At 36.5% G+C, this 26,093-nt stretch overlaps 5 protein-coding genes across 5 annotated transcripts; 1 reads left to right on the forward strand and 4 right to left on the reverse strand.

Annotated features, from left to right (window-relative positions):
• Window positions 1–1,974: 1,974 nt before the first annotated feature.
• On the forward strand, window positions 1,975–6,118 carry irgq1 (immunity-related GTPase family, q1). Its single transcript, XM_059567887.1, has 3 exons — window positions 1,975–2,204; window positions 2,728–3,456; window positions 4,963–6,118. The coding sequence occupies exons 1-3, from the start codon at window positions 2,194–2,196 to the stop codon at window positions 5,675–5,677; spliced, it is 1,455 nt and encodes a 484-aa protein (XP_059423870.1). The 5' UTR covers window positions 1,975–2,193; the 3' UTR covers window positions 5,678–6,118.
• Window positions 6,119–6,723: 605 nt separating this feature from the next.
• irge4 (immunity-related GTPase family, e4) lies at window positions 6,724–11,538 on the reverse strand. The gene is given in 3 exon segments (XM_059567888.1): window positions 6,724–8,445; window positions 10,702–10,752; window positions 11,452–11,538. A coding segment is annotated over 1 exon segment (1,179 nt). The 5' UTR covers window positions 8,430–8,445; window positions 10,702–10,752; window positions 11,452–11,538; the 3' UTR covers window positions 6,724–7,250.
• On the reverse strand, window positions 9,239–11,539 carry LOC132157923 (interferon-inducible GTPase 5-like). The gene is made up of 3 exons (XM_059567179.1): window positions 11,452–11,539; window positions 10,702–10,752; window positions 9,239–10,410 (listed from the first exon to the last, which is right to left on the reverse strand). The coding sequence occupies exon 3, from the start codon at window positions 10,400–10,402 to the stop codon at window positions 9,239–9,241; it is 1,164 nt and encodes a 387-aa protein (XP_059423162.1). The 5' UTR covers window positions 10,403–10,410; window positions 10,702–10,752; window positions 11,452–11,539.
• An 844-nt stretch (window positions 11,540–12,383) lies between these two features.
• Window positions 12,384–14,942, reverse strand: LOC132157770 (uncharacterized). Its single transcript, XM_059567054.1, has one exon. The coding sequence runs from the start codon at window positions 14,800–14,802 to the stop codon at window positions 12,526–12,528; it is 2,277 nt and encodes a 758-aa protein (XP_059423037.1). The 5' UTR covers window positions 14,803–14,942; the 3' UTR covers window positions 12,384–12,525.
• A 3,949-nt stretch (window positions 14,943–18,891) lies between these two features.
• On the reverse strand, window positions 18,892–19,765 carry LOC132157771 (interferon-gamma-inducible GTPase 10-like). Its single transcript, XM_059567055.1, has one exon. The coding sequence runs from the start codon at window positions 19,753–19,755 to the stop codon at window positions 19,024–19,026; it is 732 nt and encodes a 243-aa protein (XP_059423038.1). The 5' UTR covers window positions 19,756–19,765; the 3' UTR covers window positions 18,892–19,023.
• Window positions 19,766–26,093: the final 6,328 nt, after the last annotated feature.

Raw genomic sequence — 26,093 nt, forward strand, 5'->3', positions numbered from 1 at the left:
GTCCTCGGCTTAACGGGGGAACAGGAGCCCGTCCTGGGCTTAACGGGGAATCAGGAGCCCGTCCTGGGCTTAACGGGGAATCAGGAGCCCGTCCTGGGCTTAACGGGGGATCAGGAGCCCGTCCTGGGCTTACAGGAGGATCAGGAGCCCGTCCTGGGCTTACAGGAGGATCAGGAGCCCGTCCTGGGCTTACAGGAGGATCAGGAGCCCGTCCTGGGCTTACAGGAGGATCAGGAGCCCGTCCTGGGCTTACAGGAGGATCAGGAGCCCGTCCTGGGCTTAACGGAAGATCAGGAGCCCGTCCTGGGCTTAACAGAGGATCTGGCATAGGTGCATTGGAAACCCCCTCATTTTGACCCATTTGGCGCTCCACATTATGCTCCCTCGTGGTGGGCAGGGTCGCCGGCTCTCGCACCTGGTCCGACGGGTTGCTCTCTGGCACCTGGAGTTCAGGCTGGCGTGATAAAAGGTGCAGAGCGCGTGGTCCGGGTAGCTGGTTGCATTAGCTAGGAAGAGAAACCGTCTCGTATGGTCCTCGAGAGACAGTCCCTCCTGCTCCAGCAGGAGGAGGAGGTATTCGGGGCGATAGAGGGGATCCATGACACACTACGGAAAGAAAAAGACTGTGAAAAAACGGAAAACAAAACGGAGGGAAAACACACAGTTTTTAACTTTTTAGGTCAGGTCTTCTGTCCCGGCTTACGCTGCTGGAAGGAACACGGAGCCGAGGGATAAACGAAACAAGGATTTATTAAAGCAAACATAGGCAAGGTAAGTGGCAAATAACAGGTGGCAGGTAACAGGTAGACGAGTAGACCCGACAAAACAGAACTGAAAGGACAAGGCTTATATACAAGGGATAATGGGGGAACACAGGTGGATGGCATGACTAAATTAACAGGGACATGGAACACATGCGGAAAATGACTAGACACACCTGGGAACTAATCAAACCACATAGAGACAGAAACTGGGTCACAGGAGCAAAAACACACAAAATGAGTCCAGGTGTGTGACAAATATAGGCCTATATAAAATCATCATTTATTAAACCCTACATTTCAGCTTATGAAGATGATATTTTTATATTTTTGTACATTTTTCCATTGTACATTTTTAAGATCTAATTCTTTAAAAAAAATGAGTAAAAAAAAAGGATTTGACATTTTCTTTGCAAATTATTAGTACAGTTATCCAATTATTTTTCTATTTCAGTATGTTTTAGTATGCGAGTTAAAATTCTAATGTGATGTGGTCCTAACAAAATCATTATCACTAACAAAAATGTGCAGTCACAACCGAAACATGGGTTGTTTTGTCAAAAATAAAGTATACTAAATTATCAACTGAAATGTTATGATAGTTTTTTATTCAGTGTATATTCAGACTAATGAATCCTTAACTTTACAAACAGTATGATCAACTTTTTGCCTTTTACAAAGAAATATGGGATTCAAATTGATACAAATCTCATAAATTACATTTGAAATATTGTTAAAATGTAATTGTTATTGATTTTCCTCTGAATTTATATATATATATCAATCCATTGCATATATATAAACAATCCACGTCACAAATCTTTATCATAAAACTCAAGGCATTAATGTTTGCCTACAAAACCACCTCTAGTTTCGCATACCTTTACCTAAATTTGTACGTCGCTTTGGATAAAAGCTTCTGCTAAATGACTAAATGTAACCCCTCTAATTAAATTATTATTACTGTGTTTCAGTAGTGACAAATTGGGAGAGAGGGCAAATATTCCAAAACTTCCTGAAAATACAATATGATAGCCTCATTAACTGCATAATTACTAGAAATATGTAGGCGTACCTCGGATATCATACAATGTGCATGTATAGAATTGTTTTGGACGTTTCCAACTCTGACTTTGGACCAGTTCTGTAGAATGGCCCATACACGTCTTCAAATTCGCTTTCCAAACGTCATTTCCTCCTCCCATCTTGATGTCAGTTTATATGAAATCGGAAGTGTTTAGGTTTGTTATTTAGCCTGAAGAAACGGGTTCGTGTTGGTAAAGTTGGCAGTATTTAAAAGCAACCTGAAAACAAAGTCTGATGACAGTGCTTTAATTTTGTTTTAATGTGTTTAGCGCACATCGCATAGATTAGCCTAGTTTCGATTTCCTTGGATTTCGTGGAAACAGGAACCAACATAAACGACAGAGCCATGGACAATGGGTGAGTGGATATATTTGTCAGTCTTTTCAAAAACATAACAACTTTTACATATTTATGTATGTGATGTTATTTTCTTACGTTTCACTTATAAGACCGTCTAGTTGACAAGTGCACAGTTCCTATTAAACAGTTTACTACAGATTAACTGTATTATAACTTGACACGACGTATTAAAAAGTGTTAAAAAGCAGCTAGAAGCGAGGTATAGGTCGACGGTGTTTTAGTATCTGTTTACTCAAGTCCCATCTAAAAATATTAAATCGCGGCGCAATGAAACGAGAAAGATTTATTTGTGAACCGTGTAAAAAATACTTGAGGCACCATTTCGGCTTTTTTTTATTCACACAATGTCACTTTTGAGGCACCTTTTAAAGAGTTAGATTTCACCAGAGGAACTCAGTTTTGCTTTGTAGACCTCCAACCACACAAAGAATCCATGCACTCCAAATGTGGGATTATGGGATAATGTTCTTTAGAAATGTTACAGTGTAAAGTATTGACAGAATGTCATGTTTTTCTATAGATTGTACTTGCCAGCAAAAATACAAGAGGATCATTTCAACAAAATCAAAGATTTGTTTGCCTCGGAAAGACCTGAAGAAATTCCCCACCGGCTTATGTCTCTGTTGGAGGTTTTTGACCATTTTAAGATAGACATCGCTGTGACTGGAGAGTCTGGTGCAGGAAAGTCTTCTCTTATCAATGCGATCCTCAGATTGAATCCTGATGACACAGGGGCTGCTCCAACCGGAGCTGTGGAAACCACAAAGAACGCAACCATGTATCAGAATCCAAATCTCCCACACATCAGACTGTGGGATCTTCCAGGGATGGGCACCCCTTCCTTTGCATCCAAGAGTTATGTAACGACAATGAACTTTGACCTGTATGACATGTTCATGGTTGTGATGTCAGAGAGAGTCAGAGAAAACAACATGCTGTTGATTGATGAAATAGAGCAACGGAAGAAGCCATTTTATTTCATTAGAACAAAAATTGATAATGATCTGCGTAGAAAGAAAAGCAAATTCTCCCAGATAAGTGCACTGGATCAAATGAGACAAGACTGTGAGAAATATCTGAAAGAGAAGAAACTGGACCCCCATGTGTTCCTAGTGTCATCCCATGAGACAGAAAAGTATGAGATGCAGAAGCTCATGGACACTTTTAAGGATGATGTTTTTCAATTTAGAGCACAGTTATTTTCAGATTTTCTGGACAAGATGTTGCATGGAGGATGGATAAAGGCTAGGTGAGTAGATATACTGTAATTACATGGTTGTAAATGGTACTGTGTTGGCTTCATTAGGAGCTTAAAACTTTTATACCATTTTTAGGAAAACATGAAATTATGTGAAAGTTTGAAGTAGGATAGTATATTATTTTCCTGCAAAATGTAGTCCTATAATATATATATATATATATATATATATATATATATATATATACAGTACAGACCAAAAGTTTGGAAACATTACTATTTTTTTAATGTTTTTGAAAGAAGTTTCTTCTGCTCATCAAGCCTGCATTTATTTGATCAAAAATACAGAAAAAACAGTAATATTGTGAAATATTATTACAACTTAAAATAATAGTTTTCTATTTGAATATACTTAAAAAAAAATAATTTATTCCTGTGATGCAAAGCTGAGTTTTCAGCATAATTACTCCAGCCTTCAGTGTCACATGTAACATCCAGTCTATCACATGATCATTTAGAAATCATTCTCATATTCTGATTTATTATGAGTGTTGGAAACAGTTCTGCTGTCTAATATATTTGATGAATAAAAGGTTAAAAAGAACTGCATTTATTAAAAAATATATAAATTCTAATAATATATATTCTAATAATATATTTTCTTTACTATCACTTTTTATCAATTTAACACATCCTTGCTGAATAAAAGTATTGATTTTATTTAAAAAAAAAGAAAGAAAAAAAATTACTGCCCCCAAATATTGTTATTACAAAATATTTATATTTTAAAAACATAGTTTCTTTTTTTTTTTTTTTTCTTTTTTTACTTTTTATTCATCAAAGTATCCTAAAAAGTATCACATGTTCTGAAAAAATATTAAGCAGCAGAACTGTTTCCAACTTTGATAATGAATCATCATATTAGAATGATTTCTAAAGGATCATGTGATAATGATCCTAAAAATTCAGCTTTGCATCACAGAAATAAGTTATAATTTAAAGTATAATAAATTTAAAAACATTTATTTTAAATTGTAATAATATATCACAATATTAAAAAAAATTTCTGTATTTTTGATCAAATAAATGCAGGCTTGATGATCAGAAGAAACTTCTTTCAAAAACATTAAAATAGTAATGTTTCCAAACTTTTGGTCTGTACTGTATATATATATATATATATATATATATATATATATATATATATTTATTTATTTATTTTTTATTATTATTTTATAGACTTACTGACCCTGACATATGGTCACAAGGGTGTCCTCCCTATAATATAATTTCCTCTTCTGTTTCAGCATGATTAACCATATCATTTTTATTTGGCAGATAAAAGTTTTTTTTGTCACCCTAACATTTTTTTAATGTAATACCCCAAATCAAAAATAACAATTAATTTTAATTCAGAAATTAAGAACATTGTCATCATAGATGAGTTCATTGCATGTATTTCGGAATAAAATAGAAATAATAAAGAGGGCAAATAATGAATGTTTCAAATATCATTCATCCTAACATTAATGTAATATTATTTTCGTATTATTTTAGGTATGCTACCAATCACATCCAACAGACTGGGAAACTTGAAACAGAGGACATCACAGCATTGCAGGATATGTATAAGCGCACAGGCTTTGGAGCTGCGAAAGTCAGTGTTGTTCTGGAGGCTTTGAGTCACTTTCAGCTAGATGTGGCAGTTTTGGGTGAGACAGGCTCTGGAGTGTCCAGTTTGGTAAATGCCTTAATTGGGCTGAAGAATGAAGAGTGTGGTGCGGCTTCAGTGTCCGTCAGCAACCCAGCAATGAGTCTGGGATACCCAGATGTCCGGTTCTGGGACATATCTGGCATAGAGGGAGTCATTGATTACTCAATGTATGAGATGAAACAACACCTGAATTGTTATGACTTCTATATCATCATTGTATCAGACTGGCAGAAAGCACGGCATTTAAAACTAGCCAAAGCAGTTGAAGAATTAAGGAAGCATTACCTCTTGGTCCAGACAAAAATTGACTGTCATCTACAGACTCAAAGTGACTTGTGCTGTGGTGAGACTGAGATACCTGATGGGCTTCGTGCACAATATAGCCAGAAGCTTCAGATGGCCAAACTGTCTGCTCAGCAGATGTTTCTCATCAACAGTCTTGACAGATGTGCATTTGACTTTGTAGGTTTGGAAACTGCACTCTCCAGTGACCTCAACACTGTCAGGACAAGTGCTTTTGCATATTATATATCAAAAACAGTAAGGAAATATAAATAAATTTTTTTTAGCTAAAAATGTAAGATATGATGCAGACTTCCGTTTAATTTACCATTAATTATTCAAGCTTATTATAGCATAACTGCTGTTTTCAACTGGTGTGCAATATAATATATTAATAGAATTAACAAATAATCTTTAATTGTTTATTATACTGTATAATTCTGTATTTTTTGTCTGTGACAGATCTCTTTGAAATATAAAAAGAAAACGTTAGCAAGGCACCACGTTTTGCTAAGATTGCTTTGTCCTAATTATTGCAAAAGAATAGAAGATACACAGTTGGGAAACAGAAAATTATTTGTAGAATTTGTTCTGCAGTAAAAAACGTGAGCTGTTGATCTCAATATACTGTTGTAATATATGTTTGTATTAATTGCAATAACTGCAGTTTTCACAGTTAGGACTATTTCTTGTTTATTAAAATGTTTATGAAAAATACACCACGCTTCCACTCTTGTTGTGCAAACCATAAAAAGTTTTAATGGACTGTGGGTAAGTTGTACTATAACATAATAATTAGATTTTTTTTAGTGAACCTGAAAATCATAGAAATAATTTATTAGTAAATTTGTTAGTAATTTGCTCTTTACGTGTACTCTCCAGGTCTACGTCTATATGTGTCTTGTTGTTAGGGGGTAACAACACACACACACACACACACACACACACACACACACACACACACACACACACACACACACAAAACTTTTTGTGACTCTATCCCAAGCGTCAGTAATAAGAACCAGACTGATCTATTACTCTGAAACTCAAATAAACAGCTTAGTCACACCTTACAAAAACTCTTTATGAAATGCAAATGCGTCATAAAGCTGATAAAAGTCCAAAAATAAACCTGTAAAGTAAAGGTTGGCCTTTTATTTCGTTCCTCGTGTATTCACACACCCATCTGCTTACTAATACCAAACAAATACCTATAACAATTCAACAGTTTAACTGCCAATACATTTTGCACCATTAGTGATGCTAACAACTGACAATCATAATATATATATATTTGTTAATAGAAATGATGACAATAAATATTTTCATTAAATTTTATTACATTTAGACTTCAGACGATACTACACATATTTTTTAAATAATACAAGTCCCCTTGAGTCTGGATGTAGTAATATACATACAACTAGTAAATCCTGAAAGTCAACACCTGCCACTGCCATTTATCATTTGTCTCAGTATATAACAATATACATAAAACCAATTGACATGTATTAAAAAACCCAGAACATACAGAAAATGTGTATTGTTTAGTAGAAGGTAACATAAACATATTGAATACACCGTAAAACAAGTAAAACATTACATTTTCGGTTAATAGTCCTAAAATGTACATAATGGTATAATAGCAAGTAGGCAGACTTTTTCGCACAAACCACCAGATTCCCACATATCCTTAAACAGTCACACATTTTACCCATTTAGATGTCTAAATGCATATTATTCTATGTATTCCATTCCATTTGACATGCACTACAATCAAATATGAAGAACATAACTGGACAATATTCAGTATAATTCCAACTATTTAACTGCATGCATCTCTGCTGTACTAGCTTGATTTTATTAAACCTGCAGCTTGAAGGACCTGTCTCATGTCATTTATCATTTCATTTAGAGCCCCTTGCAAGACATTGTATGTTGATCTGAAGGCCTCAGTCGCATTCATAAAACTGGTTACAAGTAATCTAGCATCAAGCAGATCCTCTAAACTTTTCACTGGTTTTGTCATAGCTGTACGAGGTCTAATTGCCATTTTGTCCACCAATGCTAATGCTATAGGAGACTTTATAGCCGATTTCAGCTGTGAGAGAGGCTTGTTCATTCCCTCTGACAGTTTGATGAGTGATTGCTCATTCAAACCCAAAGCGTTATGACAACTTACAAGATAGGTCAACAAAACCGTCTTGTCAATGGCCAGAGATAATAAAGGCAATGGGATAAGAGCACCCAGGCTTGAGCCCAGTGCTGCAAGCCAAATAAAATTCTCCAAAACCTCTTTTTTCTTCTCTAGCATAGCCAGAGAGCACACAGGCACAGACTGGACCAGAGCAAATTTCTTGTATTCTGAAAGCTCTGACTCTAGGGTATCTACCAGGTCATGGAAGTCATATTTTCCCAAATCATAAGAGGATATCAGAAACACCTTGGGGTTTCCTAGCTCCTTCACGTTTCTCTGGCAGTCCTCTCTAATTATGCAAAGTACCTGCTGCTAATCAAAATGTCTTCTTGTCTTCGCCGCTGAACGAATGTCATTATCAATCTTAGTCCGGACGAAATAAAACCTCTTCTGCTTCTTTTGAATCTCTTTGGCCAGAAAGACATCATTTTCCTTGAACCTCTCTGAGGAAATGATGATAAATAAATCATACGTTTCAAATTGCACTTCCTTGAGGAATTTGTTAGCCTTGAAATTAGGCATCCCAGTCCCTGGCAGGTCCCACAGTCTGACATTTGACTTGGCGGGATGGGTGTACATAGTAGCTACCTTTGTTGTTTCGGTTATTCCTGTTGGTGCAGAATTGTCATCATCATCATTCAGACCTCGAAATGCATTGATGAAGGCAGACTTTCCTGCTCCTGTTTCCCCAGTCACTGCAATATTCAGAGTCACGCTGTCAAGACTGTCCAGTTGCTCTTTAGCCTTTGCAACAGCGGCATTTGGGTCATGTTCTCTCAGTCTCTGCAAAGCTCCAGAGAAATCCAAGTCAGCAGAAGAATCTTCAGTCATTATGCCTTGTAAAATTCTTCACCTTAAAAAACATAAAATATTATAGTAGGTATAAATCATTGATTGGTTAAGTAGCTTCACTACAGTAAAGTCAAGACTTTTTCCTTTGCTTGGTCATGGACAGCTGTGACTTTATTTGACATAATTTCGAGTTAACATCTCCCGTTTATATCTCACTGTTGCAAGTTTTCATTGTAACTGCAATTTTATTTCTCTCAGTGTAACTTTACCTTGTCTCACAACTGAGACTGTTTATGTATAACACAATGTGCTTTATTCCTTATTTTCAACTTCATATTTTTTTATATTAATCTTGAGGTAAATAACCTTGAGTAAAATGATTAGAAATATTAAAAAGTAGGTGTGTATATAGAAAAATGTATCACAAAAAGGTTTATAAACACATTTTTATTGTATGAGAATCAATACATCATTATGTGAGACTGATAACATTTTCCAGATTCCAGCATTGAAAATGAACACAAATTGTGAACAATTTTAAATTATTATACTTGCCTGTATAATATAGTTTAACACGTAACATGATATTAAATAAAAGTACAGTGTCAGTGATTTCTGAAATGCTTCCATGCATGGACATTGTAATCTATTCTTTGAATACTGTACTGTATGAAGACATGGTGATACTTTAATCTCCTTCATAAACAGCACACAATCTAACAAACATGCTACGGCCATTAAGTCCATATCAGAAGCAGAAAATGCATACATTTTCTCTATAGTAATTAAATCAATCAACAAAACCAATTAAAGACTGCATTCTTAACCATCCTTAGACCATCTACAAATTATAACAGTGTGTCCAGCTCAGCCTCCTTTCTTATTTTTCGAGCAATTTGTGACAGTTCATTTAATCCTTCTCTCAAGAGGTAATTAGTAGTACCGAAGGATATTCCTGCAGCAGCAACACTTCCTGCACCTGGAAAGAGACTTGCAACATACTCAATGGTAGCAAGGGATGCAAGTGCAGCAGAGACTTGTATTCTGGCCACTGCTTTTTCTTGGATGGCAGATGCCAACTTTGATTTGGTCACATGTTCCAGCAATGGCTTGTTCACTTTTTCCGAAAGCCTTGTCAGTGATCTTTCATCCAAACCAAATGCATAGTAGCATCTTGTGAAGAAAAGCAATAGAATGCCTGCATCACATGCTACTGATAGTCCAGGCACAGGGATGACTGCTATACCAGCAGAGGCGAGAGATGCAGCCCAGATCATCCCTTTAAACATCTTGATCTTCTTCTCCAGAGATTCAGCAGAGCACACTGGCCAGGCTTGTAGAAGAGCAGATCTCTTGTGTTCTGGAAGCTCTTCTTCCAGAGAGTTTTGAAGTAGTTCAAAATCATAGTGCTCCACTTCAAAAGATGATATCAAGAAAACTTTGGGGTCTCCCAGTTCTTTCAAGTTTTGTTGACAGTCCTTTCTTATTTTGGAAAGAACGTTCTGCGCATCAAATCCCTTTTTTCTTTGCTCTGCTAAAATGTCATTGTCGATCTTGGAACGGACAAAGTAAAAGTTTTTCTTCTGCTTTTTTATTTCTTTAGCCAACATGACATCATTCTCCATGAACCTCTCCGAGTTTAAAATAATGAAGAAATCATAGATGTGAAACTTGACATCTTTGAGGTATTTATTTGCTTTGAATTTTGGACTCCCTATTCCAGGCAGGTCCCAGATTTTCACATTTGGCACTGCAGGATGCTCATACATGGTGGGCTCCTTTGTAGTTTCTGTGAGTCCAGTAAGTGCTACTCCATCATCTTCATCATTTAGACCTCTAAGTGCATTTATAAAGGAGGATTTCCCAGATCCTGTCTTTCCGGTCACAGCAATGTTAAGTGAGACATTCATTAACTGGTCAAATCTTTCTTTAGCTTTTGCTGTGGCCTTCTCCAGGGTGGACTCGCCTGATGCCTTTACTGCCTCAACAACAGCAGGGTCTTGACTTTCCATGTTTTAAACTGTAAAAGTTATAGATGTATATAGAAGTATGTGTACTTCAAAATTAACTCTTTTTTGAAGCCTGATTGCTAAACATTTCTGGTACAATAATCATATTTGTCAATGGCGTTTGCTGACAGGGTTTACTCTATTCTTAATGTGTCAAGGACTTCAACTGTTCTGGTTGATTGTGTATTTTAAAAGTCTATTAAATAACAATTTAGCAATAAAACTACAATTTGTACATAATGAAAATAATGAATAAGGTATAACATATTATGGTTAGATAATATCAGCAGTGTCATACTGACCTTTTGTGTGGAGAGCCTTTAATGTTGTATTGCCCTGGGTGCTCCACTTCCCTGTCAGGGTAAAAATTCATAAAAGATTCATAAAACAAACATTATGGAAACTGAAAACATGGATGATTCACTTCAGCAGCAACATGAAACATATCAAATATACTGATTAATAAATACAAATATTCAGTTTTATTGACAACAACAACAACAAAAAATACAAAATGTGGCAGTTAAATTATATATGGGTTGAGTAGACTACAATTTGATAATTTAAAGCAACAGTACATGAAAAGACAATGAATCATACAATTATAATCATAAAGGCTTAATATATGAATATGATTATAACTAATAGCCTGTATAACCAGGCTATATATTTTTATATATTTAGTCAAGTCAAGTCACCTTTATTTATGAAGTGCTTTTAATAGAATAGATTGTAACAAAGCAACTGAACAGCATTAAATAGGAAAATAGTGTGTCAATAAAGCAAAAGGGCAGTTCATCATTAAAGTAAATTATGTGGTAATCAAAACTTGTGTGAAAAGAGCAAATGCTCCCTCCAGAAACTCCCAAAATATTTTTAGCCTACAACTTTTTTGTTTATATATATATATATATATATATATATATATATATATATATATATATATATATATATATATATATATATATATACAATACTATCATACAACATTTACTTGATGTTCATTTTTGCTATCGCATAAAGCAATTGACAACAAATAATAGCCTACTTACTTTTATTTTCGGGTTCCAGCAGTAAACCAGTAACTCTTCACTTATAGAGATGCTTAAGAAAACGCTGTAAAATTTCTACAGGTACAAAATCAATATAAATGAAAAATAATTGGCTGTTAAATACCGAGCTGTTAACTGTCACGATTTCCAAGAACTTCTTTTCTTCTTCCAAGTTCCTTCTTCACGCGTTCCTTCCATAGGCTACTTGACGTGCATACGTTGGAGAAACGAAACCTACTGCACGATCGATGAGTGACAGTCCGAACAGCCAATCAAATCAACGCTGTATTTTTAAAATCACATTAATTGGTTTATTAAATGCATTAGCAAAAAATAAGCATAAGATTATTGTGGGTTTTTTTTCGTCTCTTTTTAATTTATTGGTTACACTGTAATGATTTTCAAAGTTGTAAATTAAACAAATTAATTTTTGATTTCCGCCTCGTGAGTCGTGAAACTGTGTAAAAAAATAAAATAAAATAAAAACATTCTGAAACGCTATTTGGTTATACATTATGCGACTAAGGAATTGCTCATTGCAAAGGTTTAACCATGCTTCAGTTTTTGTCGCTGCAGAGTAAAAACGAGTAAATGTTTTTATAATAAAAGCTACACATTGTTTAATTTTTATTATGTATGAGACATTAGCCTATACATCATTAAAATCAGATAATAAACAAAAATAAAACATGAAAAATTTAACTGTTAGCTAATTGTGACCAGATTCCTATAAATAGTTTATATACAAAAGTAAACATTTTGTAAATAGAGGACATGGTAGCTTAATTTCTACACACACTCAGCACACAATCTAACAAACAACACATTTAGTCCATGACATGACATGGCACTTTATTGGAATGTTTTACAAGAAGTAAATCAATTAACAAAAGCAATTTAAGGCATTTTTAAGATAATATGGAAAAACATGTTCAAAACAGTCAGTAATTACATGCAGCTCAGCATAATTTTGAGTTAGTACTTATGAGTGAATGTGACTGCGTAAAAAAAGTAAAAAAGGCTTAAGGAAAAAGATCAATGGCATGACCTCTTGACTGATCTCAGTCTGTGATTTCAGTAGACGTCAGTCAGACCTGCCACTTTCAGCACTTCTTTGGCTGTCTCAGCAAGATCCTGAACTCCTGCTCGCAGAAGGTTCAATGTTGCGGAGTAAGACATTTCTGCAGTTTTTTTACTACCTACAACAGGAACCATGCTCCACGCAAATTTAACTGCTGCTTCCCTATTTGTCAGTGCTGATAACTCCTTACTACTGAGTTTCTTTTGCCCAATAGCTATCACTAGAGGTGACTTTCTTACAGATTTGAGGGATGGATTGTTGACTCTGACCGAAAGCTTATCTATTGATTCATCATCCAGACCGAACGCATAGAAACACTTGGTGAAGAAAGCCAGCAAAATGGCAGCATCACAAGCCATGGAAAGACCAGGCACTGGAGCCACAGCAATGGACCCAGAGGCGACGGCTGCCGACCAGGTTTGTTTCATAAACAACTCAATTTTCTCATCCAGAATCTTAGAGGAGTATATTGGCAAGGACAAAATCAAAGCATCTTTCTTGTGAGCAGGTAGCTGCTTCTCCAGTGTTTCGATGAGGGTTTGAAAATCATATTTATGCAATTCAAAAGAGGAAATCAGAAAAATGTCTGGTTTTGGGTTATCCACATCATTAAGGTTTCTATGGCAGTCCTCGCGAATATGTGAGAGAACTTTCTGCTCATCGAAGTCTTTCCTTTGAGATTCTGCTCGAATGTCATTGTCAGTCTTCGAGCGGAGAAAGTAGAACAACTTCTTCTTCTCTTTTATTGCTTTAGCCAGCATGATATCATTTTCTTTGAATCTCTCGGAGGAGATGATGATGAAGAAGTCAAAGGTTTCAAGTTTCATATTCTTTAGATATTTTTTGGCTTTAAATTTGGGACTTCCAGTCCCTGGCAGGTCCCAAAATTTTACACTGGGCATTGTAGGATGTGCGTACACTGTTGATGTCATTGTCGTCTCAGTCACTCCTGTGGGAGCTGCGTTTATGTCGTCAGGTTTCAGACCTCGTATTGCATTGATAAAGCTGGATTTTCCTGCTCCAGTTGATCCTGTAACAGCAATGTGAAGTGTGACGTTGTCCAGGTGCTTCAGTGGTTCTTTAACACTTTCTGTTTCATAAATGTATTCAGCAGAACTAGTGAGTATAACATCAGGTACTTCATAAACGTGCTCCTCTTCTTGCTTTTTAGGTGTTGTGTTTATACTTTCATTCTTCTCAGTGCTTTCTGATTTTAAATGCATGTTCTCTTTTGCTTTACACAGAAACACATTATCTGTGTCATCTTGTGACTCCTTGGCATCTGGACACACCGCTCCACTGAGAAATTCTTGCTTCTGTATCTCCATAACATCCTCATTTTCCTCATTAGTAGTGACTTTATTTGATTGTTCACTGAGATTAGTCTTATTAGGTTTGTCTGTCGAAAAATATTTTTCTATTACAGCAGCTTGTGGCTCTTGACAATTGTCTGTTTTGACACTGTCAGGTTGAATTGCTTTATGAATGTCTGTATCTTTTTCACACTCAAATATTCCCTTTGCTTCCTCATTTGTCATCAGAACTGTAATTTTTGGCTCTCTTTCCTCCTCTTTATCAACAGCCTTCATGTGTTGTTGTTCTGGGGTCACTTCACATGGTTCCTCAGCTTCAGTTTGCTCATTTTGCTCCTCAAAACATTTTGCCTTCTGTATCATGTCAATTTGACACATTTCAACTTTTTCTGACTGATCTACAGTTTCATTTGGTATCACCTCTTCCTCTGCTTGCTTCTCTTTATCACCCTGTATTTTTTCTCTCACATGTTGTTCTGTGGTTACTTCACATGGTTCCTCAGCTTCGGTTTGATCATTTTGCTCCTCAAGACATTGTGCCATCTGTATCATGTCAAAATTACACATTTCAACTTTTTCTGACTGATATTCAGTTGTTTCATTTGTTATATGTATCACTTGTTTCTCTGCTTGATTCTCTTTATCACCCTGTATTTTTTCTCTCCCATGTTGTTCTGGGGTCACTTCACATGGTTCCTCAGCTTCGGTTTGCTCATTTTGCTCCTCAAGACATTGTGCCATCTGTATCATGTCAAAATGACACATTTCAGCTTTTTCTGAGTGATCTACAGTTGTTTCATTTGTTATATGTGTTATTATTTCTTTTTCTGCTTGCCTTTTTTTATCACTCAGGTTTTTTTCTCTCAGCCTCTCTCTTTCCTTCACATCATGAAGCTTTGATTCAACAATGTCCAGTAATGAACTCCTTTTTTGTGGTTTCTCTGGTTGTTTCTCCATAGTTTGAATGAGTTTTGATTGGACGACTCCTAGGGACTTCAACAATTGTGTGTCTCTCTATTAGCTTTCAACAGAGTGTCCTCGTGAAAGGATTCTGTTGTTTTTTTTCTGTAGATTTTGAGAAAAGGGTCCATAAAGACATTGACTTCATCAGACATGATGACTCTGAAAAAACAAAGCAACTGTGTAAATGTTACTGCCATGAAACGTCTAGTGAAACGTTTGCACATTAGTTTTGTAGTACTAGTGCTTTTATTTACAAATTCAGTCTTTAACGATGTTTTGATAAGTTAGTATAATAAAGCCGCTGTTTACAGTAGTTGTCGCTGTCTACACATAGCCATGTGAAATTTAAAGGGTAACTAAACCCCTGTTCAGAGCCTGACTCCACCCACTGGCAATATTTGAAAAATGCTGAAAAGTGGGCAGAGCACATCGGAAATAGAGGGGATGAACCGAGGGCGGGGCTGAGTGCGTGGGGCGTGAACCTGCAGTCCCGCAGTGACGAATTGATTGACAGCTGCTGTCAGAGTCGCTAAAATGGTGAGTTGTGGGTATGACTGTAGTGACGCAAGTAGCTTTGCAACGGAGCGTTCATTTGAAGTAGAGGAGTTTTTTTTCCCCTCCTTCACCTGAAAGTGGATGATGTCGAGGTGTCGGTGGCCTGAGCCATATCAATTCGAGCCGCTGGCTCAAACTGCGGTCTTAACTCCTGCACTGCGTCGCTTTTCAGCGCGAGCTGTGTGGAGAAACCCATTTCCACCTCCATTGCGTTGGAGAAGCAATCCCGCGTAAAATGCAGTTTGCCAACTCCAGCTCTAGGCGGGAAGTCGTGATCTTCCAGGTCAAGTGCATGCAAGCACTGGTGCCTAATTTTAAAGTCTGCTGGAAAACTATGCAGTCCAGCAGTGCTATCGCAACCAGCAACACTACACATACGTACTATCCTGACCACTGTAAATAAATCTACGCTAACTTGAAGCTATCCTAACTGATACAATACTATGCTACTAACTATGCTTCTAACAATACTAACGTTACAATACCAACTATGCTAATTAACTGCATAGGCTGCACAAACTGCACAAAATAATCTAAATAACTGTATAAATGCTATGCTAAATAGATGCTATAATAGTCTATCCTGGTCGTTTTCAATACTCGCAATTCCAACTTCTGACTCACTACTAAAGTAATTTTGACATAACAAGATGTTTTTATACTGCCAAGGGCGTGGTAGCTCGTACCAAGGGGCGTGGTGAGCTGGAAACTGCTTAAGTCACCTGCCACCACTTACATCACTTGCCACCGCAACATCCAATAGGAAAAATCAACTGCAGTAGCCACCATTCAACCTGAAGAGGGCAGCACTCAGACGTTTTTACACCACATATTGTAGAATTAAAACACTTCATACTCAAATGTCAAAAAAGTTACTCGAATCAATGAACAGCTCTAATAAAGCCCCATTCTTAAAGATCATTAACTAAAAAAAGTTGGTTTAGGGTTTAGTTACCCTTTAAACATGTAGTTTACAAACCATTCAGTATAAAATATATAAAGTAATTATCATATAAATCATCATATTAATGTCATATGACGTTATCATCATTTAAGTAAACACGTTATATTTTCCCTTTAAATAAAGTGAGTACAATTCATTTATTGACACTTCTCATAGTGGTTATTAGTTGAATTTAAAGGTGAACGCAGTATTCTTTACACCGTTATGTAGTGGAGTTACACCGACATGTAGTTGAGAAAATACAGTATCGTACAACTTCAAAGGTTTTTTTTTTTTTTTGGGAACAAAATTCAGCTGGAAGAGTGTTACCAAGATAAAGTGTAGATCAGTCCCATATAGAATAAAACTTATCCTCAAGAGCATCTACACTGTTTTACACTATTTATATTTTTTTAAACAAACAAATAAACAAACATAAATATACTAATCCGTACAATAAAACAGCATTATAAGTAAATATCTATTGGAAAATATTTGTTTTCCTACACACCAATAATATGGAATTCTAATTCTTCAGGATTGCTTATTTTATATGTGATCAATACATAAATTAGCAGTCAACTTTTGTATTTTTGCATTCATAATAAGACAAACTCACCTTATCTGTGCACAGGTGGTAATATCGGTATCTCTGCCTGTGTCAAAATGATGTGGAAGCTGTTTATGAAAAAGGTGTAGGTGTAGATTTAGGGTGTGGTTTAGAGAAAATCTGAGAACTGAGGCTAAAAATCTAGTCAGAACTACTTTATAAGAAAACTGAAATTTTCTTAATTAAATATAAATTCAGTGACACGCTATTGATTACTATAAAAATAGTCTGTAAATGTAAAAACACACTTGCAACAGAAGTCAATAGAGTATTTCTTGTATGTGTATGTTTATGTGCATTTTAAAATATATGCTGACCATATTAAATATTTCCTGTACATTTAATTTATCTACTTAACTTATCTTTTTCTTTTTTTTATAATATCTAAATTTTGTCTGAATGCTATTTCCAAATAAAACACAAAGCAATTCCAAACATGCACATTTCCACACGAATGTTGTTAAGCAGGAAGAATCTTTCTGGAAGCAGATCATTTTTCTTTCTTTCTTTCTTTCTTTCTTTCTTTCTTTCTTTCTTTCTTTCTTTTTTTGGTGGGGGGGGGGTAATGTGCATATTATTGCAACTATGGCAATAACATGCATAAATGAACAGGTTGCAACATGTTGCTTGACATTACTAAAAATGTCATATAAAGTGTTTTACATTAAACCACAGAACCAAAGACGCTCTGTCAGACATGCATGCATTCATAGGAGAGTATGTTGATAATTCATCAACAATGTGTCAAAGGCTGCAGATTCATGCATAAAGCATTTAAACTGAAATTAATTAAATGCTTTAAAACGTATGTTTCCATATGTTTTACAAACTTAAATAACTTTTTTTAATATATATATATATATATATATATATATATATATATATATATATATATATACATATACACGTGTTCCTGGTTCATGTTTTTCAACATTTCAACAAGATATTTCTGTGGCTTTTTTTACCAGCGATGGCATGTACATCTCATGCAAAACAAACTCAGCTTGTCAACATTCATTTTTTCTCTATTGAGGCTTGTGTTTAATCCATGGACAATCTTTAAGCAAACAAATTAACTTTTTCCTAAAAAAGATTCAATTTTGTTTGAACTTTGCTGAGGCTAATACACAATTTAAAACTCTATATTTCCTTTTTTATATTTTTTTATATTTCATAATTAAGTACATTTAATTTGACTAAATTAATTTTTTAACATTATGTATTTGAATACAAATTGTGCACTCCCGATTTTGTTTAAATGACTCTCTTAATTGACTTTGTCAATTTATCTGAGTTCACCCCCCCCCCCCCCCCCAAGTTCTTACTGCTGTTAATAATAAAATTTTTGTGACACCTTTTCACTTCATTAAAATGAGACTTCAGATGAATGGCATCTGTTAAAAATGGTCAAAATGAACAGGGTATTAACATTTTAAATAATCATGTGTATCATAGTAAAATACTGTGTATAGTGTGTTTAGTATAACATGATGCTTGAATTCATGTTGCCCAGGGGAAGTGTATTGTGCATTATTGTTCTTTACAATATGCAAGATTCCAGGTCATATTTAATTCCAGAAGTGTTTAATGAATAAAGAAGTGAGTATAACAGATGCTTATGTATAGCAGTAATTATTATTATTATTATTATTATTTTTTTTTGCGTAGCTTGTAGAATTTGAATTTAGTCGAATATTAGTGTTTGGAAAGTATATGATGTCTTAGATACATTTATTTTTTTAATTGTTTTGTGTGTGTGTGTGTGTGTGTGTGTGTACATAAGATATCTAATAAGGTTGCAAACCAATGAACAAAGTCATCTAATTAACTAAATAACACCAAGTGAAATAAAAAGAAGAATAAATCAATTATTTAATCAATAAGTATTTTATTCACTGCACATCCAGCATACATGCAGTGCATACTGTACACACTTAGATATACAGACACAAATGAAAGAAACTGGCAAAATTAGAAAGTGAACCGGTTTGTTCACTCGGTCTGATAGCTCCTGCCTGATTTGATAAGCCAAAGCCTGTGTAGACTTGCTGAAAAAACTTCTTCATGATGCCATAATCACAGGCCAGTGACAATCCTGGGATGGGAGCTATTGCCTCGACCGCCTGGCTGCAAATGCATTTAGCCAATTTTTCTTGTATGTTTTCTTCTTTGTGAGGGCCTCTGGAGAATAAACGGGAAGAGACTGAATGAGAGCAAATTTCCTGTTCTCTGGAAGTTCATCTTCGAGGGTGTTGATGAGCTTCTGAAAGTCATATTTTTCCAAATTAAATGAAGATACTAGGAATATTTGGGATATTCCGACTCTCAATAGGTTTACCTTACAATCCTCTCGAATGTTTTCGAGCAACATCCGCTCATCAAAGTTTCTTTTGTGTGATTCAGCACGAATGTCGTTATCAATTTTAGTGCGAATGAAATAAAATAGCTTCTTGCTCTTCATGATCGCTCTGGCCAGCTCGATGTCGTTCTCCTTAAATCTTTCAGAGGTCACTATGAGAAAGAAATCATACGTGTGGAAATTGACATCTTTCAGGTACTTCTTTGCTTTAAATTTGGGACTACCAATTCCAGGCAGGTCCCATATCTTCACATTTGGCATGGAGGGATGCAGATACATGTTGGGCTTCATGGTAGTCTCAGTTGTTCCTGTGGGAGCTGCGTCTTTATCATCATTAGAAAGGCCTCTGAGGGCATTGACAAAGGAAGACTTCCCTGCTCCTGTCATCCCTGTTATAGCAATGTTAAGTGTAACATTTTCTAACTCTTTCAGTTTACTTTTCAGTTTGTTTGTTTTCTCTGCAGGTGGATAGTCAATCATTTCCTGTAATTCTAAACCAAGAGAGTCTGAATCTTCTGTGTTTGCTGTGGCTTTAGACAATACCTCTACAAACTCATTGGAAACCACATATACATGTCTGTTGTTGTCCTCTACCTCTGGCTTTTTAATGTTTTTTTCTTTAAGTTCGACAGAACATTTAGTTTGTACATTTTTCTCAGCTATTTCCTGATTTCGCTGTATATTTCTTGGACTGATCGTTGGATATTTACAATGTGGTGATTATTTTTATGTTAGTCTCCTCTACGCTGAATGTTTGTGATGTAGTTGATGATGATCCAGATTTACTTTTCAGTTTGTTTGTTTTCTCTGCAGGTGGAGAGTCAATTATTTCCTGTAATTCTAAACCAAGAGAGTCTGAATCTTCTGTGTTTGCCGTGGCATTAGACAATATGTCTAAAAACTCTCTGGAAATTATACAAACATTTTTGTTGTTGTCCTCTTCCTCTGGCTTTTTGATGTCTGTGAGATTATCAGCTAATTCTATATGATCAGGATTTGTGTAGATTTTGAGGAAAGGGTCCATAAAGACGTTGACTTCATCTGACATGATGACTCTGAAACAGCAAAGCAACTGGATAAATGTCAAGAAGCATTCCGGGGGTTTTACTGCAAGTAATGCCTGGTTCACACGGGACGATTTTAAAATTGTCGGCCGATTTTCCAAACCTGAGAGACCCCACACACGGCGATAAAAAATCACGGGTCTAACAGTTTTGTTCGTACAGTGTGTGGTGTGCAGCCACACGGCAAAGTCAACACATCACACACGAACCGGTTTGACTCCGGAAAATTCCCAGGTCAGACGGGAAATCTCGCAAAATCCCTCGAAATCAAACGTGACTTCAGAGTAAACAATCATGGCGGACGAAGAGGATGCAGTGGTAATAGTTTGTCCTTTGTTTGTTACCGAAAAAAAAACATAAGAAAAACAAGAAAATGCGATGGTCAAAGAAGTGGAGACAAGGTCCTCCATCTCCGACGTCCACCGGACTTTCTGGTGCACCATGCCGCCGGCTGTTTTGATTTTGTTTCCCAGTACTTCCTCGCCGCCTCATCACCTTGCTTTCTGATTGGCTACACGCCACAGTCCACAGGCTGCGTGATCGTTTGTCCTCGGGGGACACCACACACGAGAAAAATTTGGGCCAAATAAATCCAACATGTTGGATATCCCCGATTTGAGATCGGAGCGGTCCGGACGTCCTTCTGAGCAGAGGAGAGCAGTCTTAACACACCACACACGGCAGGAATATCTGATCGGATTATTTTACGATAATCGGAGCATCCTTAAGATTGTCGGAAGGGGTGAATCGGGGCTAAAATCGGCCTAATTATACTGCCGTGTGAACTAGGCTTAATAGTGTTTCTAGTGAAACGTTTAAGCCTGGTCCACACGGCAGGATAATTAGGCCGATTTTAGCCCCGATTGACACCTTCCAAAAAAACTGTAAATGTTACTGCCATGAAACGTCTAGTGAATCGTTTGCACATTAGTTTTGCAGTACTGGTGCCTTTATTTACAAATTCAGTCTTTAACGATGTTTTGATAAGTTAGTATAATAAAGCCGCTGTTTACAGGCCTAGATGTCGCTGTCTACACATAGCCATGTGAAATTTAAACATGTGTTTACTAACCATTCAGTATAAAATATATAAAGTAATTATCATATAAATCATCATATTAATGTCATATGACGTTATTATCATTTAAGTAAACACGTTATCTTTTCCCTTTAAATAAAGTGAGTACAATTCATTTATTGACACTTCTCATAGTGGTTATTAGTTGAATTTAAAGGTGAACGCAGTATTCTTTTTAAGTTACACCGACATGTAGTGGAGAAAATACAGTATCGTACAAATTCAAAGGTATTATTTATTTATTTATTTGGGAACAAAATTCAGCTGGAAGAGTGTTACCTAGATAATGTGTAGATCAGCCCCATATAGAATAAAACTTATCCTCACGAGCATCTACACTGTTTTACACTATTTATATTTTCAAACAAACAAACATAAATACATATACTAATCCATACATTATATACAATAAAACAGCATTATAAGTAAATATCTATTGGAAAATATTTGTTTTCCTACACACCAATAATATGGAATTCTAATTCTTCAGGATTGCTTATTTTATATGTGATCAATACATAAATTAGCAGTCAACTTTTGTATTTTTGCATTCATATTAAGACAAACTCACCTTATCTGTGCACAGGTGGTAATATCGGTATCTCTGCCTGTGTCAAAATGATGTGGAAGCTGTTTATGAAAAAGGTGTAGGTGTAGATTTAGGGTGTGGTTAGAGAACATCTGAGAACTGAGGCTAAAAATCTAGTCAGAACTACTTTATAAGAAAACTGAAATTTTATGAAAATCTGTCTGTAAATGTATAAAACAAAACAAAAATGTTAATACACTTGCAACAGAAGTCAATAGAGTATTCCTTGTATGTGTATGTGCATTTTAAAATATATGCTGACCATATTAAATATTCCCCGTACATTTTAACTTATCTACTTAACTTATCTTTTTTTTTTTTTTTTGTCTGAATGCTATTTCCAAATAAAACACAAAGCAATTCCAAACATGCACATTTCCACACGAATGTTGTCAAGCAGGAAGAATCTTTCTGGAAGCAGACCATTTTTCTTTTTCTTTCTTTCTTTCTTTTTTTCTTTCTTTCTTTCTTTCTTTCTTTCTTTCTTTCTTTCTTTCTTTCTTTCTTTCTTTCTTTCTTTTTTGGGGAGGGGGGGGGGGGTAATGTGCATATTATTGCAAGTAAACTTTATTTTGTACAATAAAACAGCATTATAAATAAACAAACATCTATCACAATATATTTTCCAACACCAATAATGGCCTGTTACCCATATGGAAATCTTTCTAATTCTTCAGGATTACTTGTGATCATAACCATAAAGACTGGGTAAAAAATATCGATAGTAAGATATTAATCGATTTTCTTTTTTAAACGGACGATATCGATTCTTAAATCCCAATAATCGATTAGTCTAGCCTGTTTTCAGTTAATGGACTGAACACTGATGGACACTTCCTATCCAATAAATCACAATAAGCATTTTGCTTTGGTGCTTTTTAAATGAAACAAAGTCTCAGGTTTCAATATATGTCCATTTTAATGCAGTATTCAAACAATAAATGTCATTTTGGCGCCGTTTAATGTCGAGTGAAAGATAGCTGTAGCGCATCATTTGAACAGACGCGGGAGCGCGTAGAGCATGTGAACTGATCATCTCCTCCACATTAATATCAGAGTTACATTAATTAATCACATTAATTACAACAATCCGTATCCTCTCACTGGTAATCGTCCAATCAGTGTTTCAGCCGCGCAAAGACGTCAATATAACAGCTTGTAAACAACGTAACGTCACATTTACCAAACCTAACAAACATATTCGGTAACCATAAACAGTAAGATAGAAAAATAAACTGTAGAGAGGGGTATTTTTCTAAATATATGAACCATATAAAATATTCATTTTTTTTTACTGTTCTTATGTTTATGTTTGAATAAATCCATCATATTTTTTATGACAGACACCATTTAAATGTTTGAGAAAATTTGGCATGTAGGCAACTGTACCTGATATCGAAAATAATTAATATTGAATTGAATCAAATTGGTAATCGAATCTAAAGCTTGTGAATGAGAATGAGAATTGAATGGAATCGCAAAAATTGTGCCAAAACCCAGCCATAATAAATAAGCAGTCAACTTTTCTATTTTTGCTTTTCTAATAGACAAACTCTCCTTATCTGTGCACAGGTGTTTATAATATTGGTATCTCTGCATGTCTCAAAATGATGTGGAAGCTGTTTATGAAAATGGTGTAGGTGTGGATTTAGGGTGTGGTTTAGAGAACATCTGAGAACGTCTCAGGTTACGAATGTAACCATGGTTCCCTGAGAGGGAACGAGACACTGCGTCCTCTGAGGGTACACTATGGGGAACACCTCGTCGTGACCCTTGTCTGAAGCATACTTAGAAAAACGCCAACGTGTTGGCCGGCGACAGCCTCTGACGTCACTACCAGCGTGACTATAAATACGCGCCCGTAGGACCCGTCACTTATCTTCTTCGTGAAGCTTGCGTCCGAAGCATGGCAGGGAGCTAGAGGACGCAGTGTCTCGTTCCCTCTCAGGGAACCATGGTTACATTCGTAACCTGAGACGTTCCCTTTCAAGGGAACTTCGAACTGGATGAGTCAGAGGAAGCCAGAGGGGATAGTGCGACGCTCTCTCGAGCCGCAAAAAAACCACCCTCTCTAACTCTGCCTTAACACCTTGGTGTAAACAGCGCCATTCCCCAAGCCTCAGCCCCTGCCTCAGCAGGATGCCTGCTCTCACAGAGCGTCTCAAAACAGTATGTGGTACTAGAGCGCTCTGAAAGAACCGAGAATCAGTCTCCCAAGAGAGGAAGACTCCGAGCTCCGAGCAGCATGCTCATAGCGCTCCCCTTTCAGAAAAGGGGAGCGCTGCCGAACTACCCGAGAATTGCCCACACAGCCCCCCCCTGTTGAGGGGGCGTGGGGTGTACAATAAGTACACACTGGTTGGATGAAGCCCAAGGAACACCGGGGCTAATCATCTCAAGAAAGGGAATGAAGCGGAGCGTGTAACCCTTACCATACAGGATTTTAGAAAGTGCGCAGAATCTTGCGTGCACACTTACCACCTGAAGAATTTTCATCAAGCAGAAGAATTTTCATCAAGCACGGTGAGTAATGGCTTCTCCTATCATTGTTTCTTGCACCTCTTGCCACATGTACAGTTTATCTATCTCTGTCGCTGATGAGGGATTCACATGTGATAAATGCAGGGAAATAGTTAGGCTGACAGAGAAGATTTCAGAATTAGAGACACGCATCCAAACTTTAATTGAGGACAGTAAGAATGTTAGGGCTCTAGATACGGCTTTGGATGCGTCTAGCTCAGGGATTCCTGTACATTGTTCGGTTCCGGAAACAGAGCCCCAGCAGCAGGGCAACTGGGTGACGGTGAGGCAGCGTAGTCGTGGGTCAAAACACCGCTCTTCTGTTCCGATCAAAACATTAAACAGGTTCTCCCCACTCAGTGATGCACCCACTGAGAAACCTGATGAAAGTGCTCTAGTTATTGGTGATTCTATTGTACGGAACGTGAATATAGAGACACCAGCCACCATAGTCAAATGTTTACCGGGAGCCAGAGCGCCTGACATCTTGGCAAATTTAAAAGTGCTGGCTAATGCTAAACGTAAATACAGTAAGATTGTTATTCATGCCGGCGCTAATGATGTTCGACTTCGCCAGTCGGAGATCACTAAAAATAACATTAAAGAGGTGTGTGAACTTGCAAGCACGATGTCAGACACTGTAATATGCTCTGGTCCCCTCCCTGCTTACCGTGGTGATGAGATGCATAGCAGATTGTCATCGCTCAATGGCTGGATGTCTAAGTGGTGCCCACAGAATAACATAGGTTTCATAGACAATTGGACGAGCTTTTGGGGCAGACCTGACCTGTTGAAAAGAGATGGTCTTCATCCCTCCTGGGGTGGCGCCACTCTTCTCTCTAGAAATATGGCAAATAGTCTTAGTGTTTATACTTGACTAACTGGGGCCCAGGTCAGGAAGCAGACAGACTGGCTAAACCGACCGTCTGCTAGCTGCCTCCCGTCACAGAGGTCAGTTAATTCTCAGCACATAGAGACTTTTTCACCTAGATATCACACTATAGAGACTGTGTCTGTTCCCCGAACTAGAAAATACAAAAAACGTCCAAACCAAGTTAAGATTAACAATTTAATTGAGGTTCAACAAATAAAAAACAGAAGCAATATGGATAAACAAATGATAAAGCTTGGCTTATTGAATATCAGATCCCTTTCTACGAAAACACTTTTTGTAAATAATATGATCACTGATCATAATATAGATGTACTCTGTTTGACAGAAACCTGGCTAAAACCTGATGATTACATTATTTTAAATGAGTCCACCCCCCAAGATTACTGTTATAAACATGAGCCACGTCTAAAAGGCAAAGGTGGAGGTCTTGCTTCAATTTATAACAACGTTTTCAGGATTTCTCAGAGGGCAGGCTTCAAGTATAACTCATTTGAAGTAATGGTACTTCATATAACATTATCCAAAGAAACAAATGTTAATGATAAATCCCCTGTTATGTTTGTACTGGCTACTGTATACAGGCCACCAGGGCACCATACAGACTTTATTAAAGAGTTTGGTGATTTTACATCCGAGTTAGTTCTGGCTGCAGATAAAGTTTTAATAGTTGGT

Source organism: Carassius carassius, chromosome 15 (assembly GCF_963082965.1).
Source record: "Carassius carassius chromosome 15, fCarCar2.1, whole genome shotgun sequence".
Classification (NCBI taxonomy): Eukaryota; Metazoa; Chordata; class Actinopteri; order Cypriniformes; family Cyprinidae; genus Carassius; species Carassius carassius.

Coding starts and splice junctions, on each gene's coding strand:
- LOC132157923 (XM_059567179.1), bottom strand. CDS start 10,402: ATGGAAAGTCAAGACCCTGCTGTTGTTGAGGCAGTAAAGGCATCAGGC.
- LOC132157770 (XM_059567054.1), bottom strand. CDS start 14,802: ATGGAGAAACAACCAGAGAAACCACAAAAAAGGAGTTCATTACTGGAC.
- irgq1 (XM_059567887.1), top strand. Junction 3,457..4,962: donor GGAGGATGGATAAAGGCTAG/GTGAGTAGATAT, acceptor GTATTATTTTAG/GTATGCTACCAATCACATCC.
- LOC132157771 (XM_059567055.1), bottom strand. CDS start 19,755: ATGATTGACTATCCACCTGCAGAGAAAACAAACAAACTGAAAAGTAAA.